Source organism: Pollachius pollachius (assembly GCF_949987615.1).
Source record: "Pollachius pollachius genome assembly, chromosome: 1".
In the NCBI taxonomy this organism is placed as follows: Eukaryota; Metazoa; Chordata; class Actinopteri; order Gadiformes; family Gadidae; genus Pollachius; species Pollachius pollachius.
The window spans coordinates 22,562,845-22,573,765 of NC_136934.1; the positions used below are offsets into that span (position 1 = coordinate 22,562,845).

The following is a 10,921-nucleotide window of genomic DNA, read 5'->3' on the forward strand; positions in this document are numbered from 1 at the left end:
GTGTTCAGCAGCTCTCAAAGCTGTAGGTATGTTTTGTCCAACCCAAGTTAGCGCCTAACAACTGCCCTAGCTAGGTCGTTTTCCCCAACTGTGCCCACAAACGAACACGTCCACACGTTTTGATTCTGTGTTTACAAGCCACTGCGGCGCATGCTCCCAGACGGGAGACTGAGCTGCCAGCGGTAAGAATCTGTGAACGTTCAACGTCCTGGTCAGGAGCATGGTGGTTCATTTGGGAGGGAACTGTGGATTTCTTTATGGCTTTGACCCGCCGGTGGAAATGATCCGGCTCAGTGGGAGAAGAGAGGCTTGTGTCAGGTGGACAGGCTCGTTTACGTGTATCCATTCAACCGGGAAACGAGCACTTCATTTGGAGCTTGATCTGAGAGCTGCTGAATGCTCATTTGGAGCGGACGCCAATGGCCCGCCGACTGCCCAGTTTCAGACCATGTGACGTAGTGTGAAGAAGTGGGGAGTCCAACAGAAACCATGGCTGATTTACATCTAGTCATACAGCGAGGCAACAATTAACCCGGGGTCTTAGCCAACCGGAAAAATCCTTTGACTGTTATAGTAATGGTTGAGGTGTGATACTCCCATTTACCCACACGCACGCATGCAAAACACACACACACACATACACACACACAAGCGCACAGGCACACGCAACTACACTGTGTAAAGCGCATTGGAAAGCAGGTTATATAAATTATATACATTTGTATAATAATTACTCGATTACTCTATGAAACTATGCAGTCAACTGACACCTATTTGAAGACTGAATTCCAACACAGTGTGCACGCTGTGAGTCTCTGTGTTGGTGCAATTACTGAGCATTTTTGGCCTGCTAGGTCATGTAGAGACCAAAGTTGATCCCATGATGGGCAGCCCTTCGACACAGAAGTATAAATGAAGCCTCCCAACTAGCTTTTCATGGTATCAACGGGGCAATGACTTGAAGGGAGCCACTGGACATTTAAAAAACCAACTTCTTGTGTGTGTGTGTGTGTGTGTGTGTGTGTGTGTGTGTGTGTGTGTGTGTGTGTGTGTGTGTGTGCGTGCGTGCGTCTGTGTATGTGACTGTATGTCTGTGTGTGCGCATGTGTGTGTGTGTGTGTGTGTGTGTGTGTGTATGTGACTGTATGTGTGTGTGTGTGTGTGTGTGTGTGTGACTGTATGTCTGTGTGTGCGCATGTGTTTGTGCGTGTGTTTGTGTGTGTGTGTATGTGACTGTATTTGTGTGTGTGTGTGTGTGTGTGTGTATGTGCATGTGACTGTGTGTGTGTGTGGGTGCCTGCGCCTACCTTCAGCTGATCCAGTACCAGGTCTGTGATGTCCGCCTGCCAGCCGCTTCCCAGCATGTACACCATCTCCCCTCCCGGGTCGGCGGGCTCGGCCACAAAGTGAGTGAGCACCCGGACCAGAGCGTACTGGTACTGGGGTCAGGGGGAGAGCGGGGCGTTAGTCAGCTGGTTAAGGTAAAGGCGCTTTCCATACCACAATGGTGATGTGATGAACAGGGAATACCTGGAGGGCACAGCCCTTTCCCTTCCTCTCGTCATCCTCGTCATCGTCACTGTCCCGAGTGGGTCTGGAGAGAGAGAGGGAGGGCGAGAGAGAGAGAGAGAGAGAGAGAGAGAGAGAGAGAGGGAGGGCGAGAGAGAGGGAGGGCGAGAGAGAGAGAGAGAGAGGGAGGGCGAGAGAGATGTGGAGGGCGAGAGAGAGAGGTTGAAGGAATAGGAGACAATAGAGTTAAAGTGAAGCATAATTATTATAATGCTCATGTACAAGTTGTACATGTACATCGGACCGCATATCATGGCTGTGATCAAATCAATATGAAGACTTTTCTTCCTTTAGTCTCATTAAAGGTACAGAAGGTAAGAATATCGAGTTGTGAAGTGAGAGAGCAAGATTCTGAGCGAGACGTCCTGCTATCAAATGAGCAATGAGTGTTCAAAGATCGAAGAAGTTCCGTATCGAGGCAAAGCAGTTATTCTCATAGAGCATTTCACTCACTAAGAGCTGACAGATGGCCGTGTGATTTCTAACAAATTACACAAAAATGACAGCGCTTAAATCTAACGCATAGCACCTTTGAATCTAACAAGAGCACTGCTTACATAAAGTAAAGTGACACTTTAGAACTCTGTTACTGAACTCTGTTACAATAGAATACTTTTCTGATGAATTACAATGTGTTAAACTAAGAACTGTGTCATAACACTGTCTGCCCATGAGCTATTTCATACTTTTTCACTCACTTAAACAATTCTTCTTGTGGTTGTGTGCAGGATTTTAGCAAGGGCTTCAAAGTAAAAGCGTGATCCATGGCATAAATAGTAGCTGGTGATGGCTTGTGATGAATCCATCTGCTTGACTTTCCGAAACATAGTCCCTATGGAAGGGTTTTATATTATGCTAAAATGTACTTCTTTTAACGTAACAATAGATATCGTGAAGATTCTGAGACTGGGTTTCAAGATACATCCACCAACAACCAATTAAAATCTATTTGCCTCGCTACATTTGTATGAAAATAAAATTATCTTATGAAGAAGCTCATTTTTTGTTGACTCCTACATTGTCTATAATTTCAATTCACAAAGAACTATTCTTTGAAACTGTGTGGAAATACACAAGCAGTCTGCACACTTTGTTCCCCTGAGTTGATATGGGAGTGCACGTGTGTTTGTGCATGTATGTGCGTGTGTGCGTGTGCGTGTGTGTGTGTGTGTGTGCGTGTGTATTTCCTGCCACCCGTCTATTCTGGCCCATTTTTCAATTTGACCAATTTTCTCTCAGATAGCCTTTTACACACACACACACACACACACACACACATACACACACACACAAACACTCACAGACACACACACACACACGCACACACCAAACCTCCATCTCCCAAGCCTCCATCTGAGGGAGAAAGAAACCCACAGACAAACACACACACACACACACACACACACACACACAGACAAAACATTGTTTTTGCACTAAGAAATAGAACAGGTATTCTGTAAAATAACCTGTGTTTCATTGCCAGAACTCATGATGACAGTCTGCGAGAGTGAGTTTGTGTGTAAGAGAGTGTGTATTAGATGAATGTGTATAGCTCTTTATGCAAGAGTTGACATCATATGTCATACATGTCATTGGATGTGTGTGTGTGTGTGTGTGTGTGTGTGTGTGTGTGTGTGTGTGTGTGTGTGTGTGTGTGTGTGTGTGTGTGTGTGTGTGTGTGTGTGTGCGCGGTGTGTGTGTGCAGGAGAGTGTCTTTATTCTCTGACAGAGCTGGGATGAGAGAGAGACATGTCCACACAGGAGTAGAGGGAACGAAGAAGAGAGAGAGAGGTAGGGAGAGAGAGAGAGAGAGAGAGGCCGAGGTACAGAGATACACACTGAAAGTTGGAAGGGGACATTTTAACATTTTAACAATTCTTTCACACCACAATTACCCTGGGACAGAATAAATGTACACAGGCAGTGAAAAAAAGATAGCGATAAAAGTGAAAGATAGAGAGAGAGAGGAAGTGAGCAAGAGAGAGGAGGAAAGAGAGAGGGAGAGCGAGATCGAGGACAAGAGAGCGAGTTGAGCGCGCACATGGGAGGAGAGAAAGAGATAGAGAGAGAGAAAATGAGAGAGAGAGAGAGAGCATGATCGAGAGAGCGAGAGAGCGGGAGAGAGAGGGGGACAGAGCAAGAGTGAGAGCGTACCCAGGAGGGAGAGAGAGAAAAAGAGAGCGAGAGCAGAAGCGGGAGCGAGCGCGAGAGAGAGAGAGCGAGCGAGAGGATAAAGGTAAGCTACTGGGGCCCGGCGGTGTGTGCGGTCTCTTTTCATGCGGCGTTCCGTTGTGTCTCCACAAAGGCTCAGCGTGTCGTCTGTACGGAGCTGTCCGGGCGGGGCTCAGACGCTGAGATGAGTTGCTCCTCTCCGTCGCCGTGGTTAAGCCCGCCCCTGCACGGCGCACGTCTTTTAGTTGTTTTCCTTTTACACGCTAAAGAATGACAGGTGAGATGGAGAGCAAAGCCAGCCTTCAGGAGACCCCCCCCCCAGCCCCTCTCAACGCAATGTTCCTCAGTGGAACAAGGTTAAGCACTCCCACCCAGCCATGGGGGGGGGGGGGTAACACACTGGGCCCTGAATTATTCAGTCCCGCTGCAGAAAAGGAAGTGATGTTCATGTCTTAAATGTGGTGCAGACGCGTGCCGCTGGAGTAGCCAATGCTTGTCTGGCTGGCGGGCTCCTGCTCACAGTCCGGCCCCTCAAACAGTCCGGCCCCTCAAACAGCCCGGCCCCTGCTTACAGCCCCGACCCTGCACACAGCCCGGGCCCCTGCTAACAGCCCTGGCCCCTCAAACAGCCTGGCCCCTGCTCACAACCCGGCCCCTCAGACATCCCGGCCCCTCAAACAGCCCGGCCCCTGAAAACAGCCCGGCCCCTGAAAACAGCCCGGCCCCTGAAAACAGCCCGGCCCCTCATACAGTCCGGCCCCTCAAACAGCCCCGCCCCTCATACAGCCCGGCCCCTCAAACAGCCCGGCCCCTCATACAGCCCGGCCCCTGAAAACAGCCCGGCCCCTGAAAACAGCCCGGCCCCTCATACAGCCCGGCCCCTCATACAGCCCGGCCCCTGAAAACAGCCCGGCCCCTCATACAGCCCGGCCCCTCAAACAGCCCGGCCCCTCATACAGCTTGGCCCCACAAACAGCTTGGCCCCACAAACAGCTTGGCCCCTCAAACAGCTTGGCCCCTCAAACAGCTTGGCCCGCAGGAGGAAAATTCAGATGAAGACAAAAGCTTTTATCAAGAAGGAAAAAGGCTTGGAGTTGGGAGTGTTGTTTTCTAATGTCGTCTGTATGGTACTGTGGAAAATGTGTGTGTGTGTGTTGGTGTTAGTGTGCGTGTGTGTGTGTGTGTGTGTGTGTCTGTGTGTGTGTCTGTGTGTGTGTGTGTGTGTGTATGTGTGTGTGTGCTTGTGTGTGTGTCTGTCTGTCTGTCTGTCTGTCTGTCTGTCTGTCTGTCTGTGTGTGCTTGTCTGTGTGTGTGTGTGTGTGTGTGTGTGTGTGTGTGTGTGTGTGTGTGTGTGTGTTTGTGTGTGTGTGTGCATGTGTGACTGACTGCTCTATATATAATGATAGTAGTGGTGATTTGTACAGGAAGGCAGGCGATGACCTAATCAGCAGCAATAGACTGGACAATATGTCTGCTGACCTGCAATGCAATAACCACTTTATTATCTTTCTCTGCACTTACTCTTACTCTCACACACACTAACACCCATACGCACACACACATAAACACTGACACACACACCCAAACACACCAACACACACCCCCACAAACCCATACACACAAACATACACACACACTCAAACACACCAACTCACACACATCCATACCCACACACACAGACACACGCACAAACACACACACACACAACACACATACACTAATCTTCACCATCTTACACACTCACAGACTAACCCAACACACAAAAACACGTGCATGAACACAATCACACACAAAGACCCGCATGTGGTTATTTTCATTGTTTCTTTGTCAAAATTGTCCTCTTTCATTTTTGGGTTGGAGTTGGCCTCCGTTGAACTGGTATGAATAAATGGTTGAAATATATTTGAAAAATATATATAATTAGATTCCATCCTTTGTTCTTAGATAGGAGAATTTCTCAATGACGACTGATCAAAGATAAAACAAGAGACTGCTTATTTACCACTTTACCAACGTTACCTTGGCTATATTTAATATATCTGTTCAAATGTGATATGATGTAAAAAAAATACATAATATCTGCATTCTATAAAGCATATAGAATTATAATCGGAACTAGAACAGCCCCATCTAAGTGTAAATGGTCTGGTTCTGCCCGTAGGATTTATGTTGGGGGCTGGGCTTCTGGAAAACCAGAGAACCAAACGGGACTCAAAACTAGTTCCCAGTGTTGTACGAAAGAAAGCAAATCAACCCTAAAACTGCATAAACCAATGGATATAAAGGTCTCTATATCTGTGAGTGACAATGCTGACAGCCAATAAGAACTGGGTCTTCAATTTCACAAGGGGTTCCACTTGTGCTGAGGGGGAGGGGTGGGGTTACCACTTGGTGGGGGGGTTGAAGTCACCGTGCGCTGAAAGGGTGTGTGTAGGGGGGGGGGGGGGGGGGGTCACCTTGGGTTGAGGGAAAGGGGGTGGGTCCCCTTGGGTTGAGGGGGTCACATTTGTATTGAGGGGGAGGGGTGGGGTTACCTCTTGTTGGTGACGATGGGCACCCTCCAGCCCTTGACCTGGCTGAGCTCGGTGTCGGAGACGTGGATCTGCAGGGGGAGCCGCGGCACCCAGACGCTGAGCCGCAGCACGGCCGTCAGGTGCAGGTAGAAGAAGTTGACCGCCAGGGACTGACGGCCCCGCATCTCCTTACCGTTCACCAGCACCTGGTCACAGCCGGGAGACACCTGGGGGGGGGGGGGGGGGGGGGGCGGGGGAAAGAGAAAGAGAGGGAGGGAGGGAGAGAGAGAGAGAGAGGGAGACATTATACATAGACATAACACATTTACATTCAGGGCACCAGACGCGTTTATCCAAAGCAACTTACAATAAGCACCTTTGTCGGAAGAAAGAGAAACAATATATCGCTGACGGCACAGTAAGGATGTTCATAGAACCAGGTGCAACACAACAAAGACACTGCGCTATATTCTTAACTAGACGTTATTAATGTTTATGCTTAGAGTTTCTAATTGTTTCATGCATACCATTTTTGGATTCATAAATAGTTCCATCCTATTTTTTGTATTATTATTAATTTTTTGTATCAAGTGGACTTTGTTGTGTTTCCTTTGTTTGATTTTGGAACTGCTTGGGCAAAGAAAATGTTTCTCCTTGCCAATAAAGCTCTTTTGAATTGAACTGAATTGAATTGAGAGTCGAAGGGACAGAGAAAGAGAAGGAAGAAAGAGTGAGTCAGAGAGGCAGAGAGAGCAATAGAGGGAAAAAGAAAGATAGAGAGAGAGTGAGAGACAGCGAGAGAGGGAGAGAGAAAGAGAGAGAGAAAGAGACAATGGGAGAGAGAGCGAGCAAGAGAGAGAGAGAGCGCGAGAGAGGGAGAGAGATCGAGCAAGAGAGTAAAGAATCAATGACCCCTGTCCTGACCAAGAAAGTGGTGGATACGTATTGATAAATACGATCGCCGGAACAAGACAGAAATAGTTTACCGCAGTGTCATCAGTGATGTCACTCTTAATTAACATGCCAGTATCTTTTCCTTTGTGAAGAAAATCAATTGTATATCAAAAACCGTTGTGCTGAGGGCATTTTGTTCCTTTGAAGAGCAGATGTGTCATCAAGGTGGAAAAACGATTAAAATTCATTTTTAAAGGAAGTGTTAAAATGGCATTGAGACGGTTGTGTTTCAGAGCGTAGATGGCACCGTGGTCGGCTAACTGACAGCCACAACAAAGTCTGTGCCAGGTATTAGTCATATTCACTTCCAATCTGCTCCCCGGCCCTGCTGTGTGACTGATTCGCTCGACGTTTAGGGCATTTGTACTGACCAAGAGTTGACACTCACACACACAAACACACACACATGCATGCATGCAGATGCACACCAAATTAATTTGACTTCCTCATGCAGAAATCCAACATTTCCGCCACATGAGCCACATGAGTATAAGCCAACATATATTTTGATATAAATAATAAAAAATGTCATCTTATCAAGGAGTAAATAATTAATATATTGAAAAAGATGTGCCTTGTGTTGCTTCCCTTGGTTAACCTTTATTTTTTCTTCTAATCTTCTGGTAAGACAACTCTTTTCTTTTTGCCTTTAAATCTTTATGAGTTTGACTGCGTTGGCAGTGACTGATGCAGCCTTGAAAGATTTATTCCCCCAAGGAAGCCTGTCGCATGAATACATCTCTATCTATTTATTCATGTAGAATAGCTCGATGACTAAATAAGTTTGGCAGATTATTGCTTCAAAATACTAACAAATTCAAATTGGATAGCTGATCGATACTTTGTATATTCCCATTTTAGCACGATCTGTAACATGATATGAATCTCTCTCCGTCTGTAATACAGCATACATATATATATATATATATATATATATATATAAAATCAATCTGTTAATCGATTGATCGACCAATATTTCGATATATAAATCTATCGATGATCAATCAACAATTCATTGTATCTATCGATCTATCAATCTATGTATACACACATATATATATATATATATATATATTTAGTCATTTATATTTCTCGCCTCAACCTCTCCAATTCATTATGTTCTTTTCAGTGTGGAATCTAAAAGTCTTAATCTACCGCACAGACACCGTACATTGTTCTCTCTCTCTCTCGCTCTCTGCCTTCTCTCTCTGACTGACTGTCTGTCTTCAGACTGAATGGATACTTTGCATCGGACCTCACTCACTCACTAACTGTATTTGTGAAGCCGTTCCCACAGAACCTTCACAGCATCACTCTTGTTTTTAGTCAAGTGATACTCCCCACTTCACTGTCTGTCATTCCTGTCCTCAAACAAAGAGGTAAGGCCAGTCCGTCCCTCTCCATCTTTCTCTCTCCATTTCCCTCTCTCTCCATCTCTCTGTATCGTTGTTTTATTTTTATTCACCTCAAACCCTCCCATCCGTTCACATTTCCCCCTCATTTAACCTAGTGCTGACTACCTCTCCATCATTCCTCAATCACTCCCTTCTCTGCCTTATTTCCCACATTCACTGCTGTACTCTCTTTATTATTCTCTCTCTCTGACTTGGCTTGCTGTGATTTTTATTTCAGATTTTTATATTTTCCCTTTACGATTGCTCCCTTGATTCAACCTCTGTCTTCTATTTCTTGATCTTCACATTTCCCTCTCTCTCTCTCTGTCTGTCTTTCGCTCCGTTTAATCTCTTTCCACATGCATGTTTTTCCATAACAATTCTCCCTCTCATCTTCCGTCTCATTCTCTTACGTTCTGACACACATTCACACAAGCACACAGACACACATACACACACACACACACGCATAGACACACACATACACAAACACAAACACACACACACACACGCACACACACACACAAACACACACACACACGCATAGACACACACATACACAAACACAAACACACACACACACACGCACACACACACACAAACACATAGACGCACACACACACACACACACATATGAACATGCAAGCACACACACACCCACACACACACACACACACACACACACACACACCACACACACACACGCATGCACAAACATAGACACAGATGCACACACAGACACACACACACGGGGGGGGGGGCCCGCCCTGACTGGGAACCTGATTTCATGGCTGTTAACATCAAAGGGATTCAGGGGCCGTTGGCGCCTCAAACTATTTCCTCAAATCAGTTTTTAAATTCCAGGTGTAAATCCGTGTGAAGCGGGTCTGGGGTGTCTGCTGGGCGAGAGACAGCAGAGAGAGTAGGGGCAGAAGAAAGAAAGGAGCATAAACACAATTGCTCATTTCTCTAACCGGTTGAAGGCCCACTGCTGCAGCCAGTGTTTGGCACAAAATGGCTTTGATTATACTAATGTGAACAGAAATAAACATTTCTTTTTTTTATATATATATATATATATATATATATAAAAACACACACATATATTTATATATATACAGTATACACAAATATATTTGGTTTAACTTATACACTCATACAATAAGTGTGATGGTCTCACACACTACAACCACACCCTAAATATAAAATCTCTAAAATCTCTATCTAGTAAGTAAGGCTGCACACCCGAACTGAGTTTGTATGTGTGTGTGTGTGTGTGTGTGTGTGTGTGTGTGTGTGTGTGTGTTTGCGGTGTGCGTGAGAGGGCTGGCACGCAACAGCGCCAAGGTAACACACACACACACACACACACACGCACACACACACACACACACACACACACACAAACACACAGCTGGCGGGCAGACACACTGATTACCAGAGGAGGTGACAGTGAGCAATGGTCTGGGCTCTGTGGACTGACATTGACTGTCCTTCACCGCAGCACTCTGCGTTTGTCTGGCTGGGCGTTACGCTGGCCGTTAAATAACAAGTTAGTTTCACATGAGGACGAATGTGAGTAATGGCTTAAACACTCCCCTTATGTCCGGTACTTTGGCTACTCCTTAGCCATGACTTTATCATGACGATCACTAGCACGCATCGTTATCGCTGGTCTTCTGAAGAACCACATCCATTCTCTCGCAGAATCGTCCGAATCCAAATGTGTGGTTTAAAGAGCTAACGTGTAACTCTGCTCGCATGTACCCTCTGTGGCCAGAGATGGCAGCAGAGAGTACCGGCTGTTTGGCATGACAGAAAAAAACTACAAAGCAAGACCCAATTTAGCTGGAGAGCATGATTGCCTGGGCTGGCTTGATCAAAAGCACAAATTACGCAGTAAAAAGGGACAAGGTGTAGCTTTAATCAAACACGAGTGCAACCATTAAATGTTGCACTCATTTCCAAGTGCAACACTCCTTGCTTCCGTGACGACACACATGGATGCGAGGGAGGCCCCGGGCTGGACCTAGAGCAGAAGGGACCCCATGTATACAGGTCGCCAGGGCCTGATCCCCAGTAGAACCTCCACAGAGTTCCCTACCAAATCAATAGAGTCATCAATTTTTTTTTACATATTGTTGTTTTGTGATCTCGAACGGCAAATTTTGAATCGCTGCGTTGAAATCGGTGTCTACATCGCAAGCCAGGGTAAGACCCAGTCGAGGTTGTTAGAGCAACCGTTGGTCTTGTCGTCGCGGGTTCAGGCGTCTGAGTGACAGACCCCGCGGTCGTGCTGGGAGTCAGCCATGTGAGAGG

General features: G+C 46.3%; 1 protein-coding gene across 1 annotated transcript in view; it reads right to left on the reverse strand.

Moving 5' to 3' along the window:
- LOC307082453 (transmembrane protein 132B) overlaps positions 1-10,921 on the reverse strand; it is a gene marked incomplete at both ends in the record, with an annotated part of 130,548 nt that overhangs the window by 13,828 nt on the left and 105,799 nt on the right. Inside the window, 3 exon segments of the mRNA XM_079746039.1 lie at positions 1,308-1,439; positions 1,531-1,594; positions 6,276-6,481. Of these exon segments, the coding sequence (XP_079602165.1) occupies positions 1,308-1,439; positions 1,531-1,594; positions 6,276-6,481 (402 nt within the window).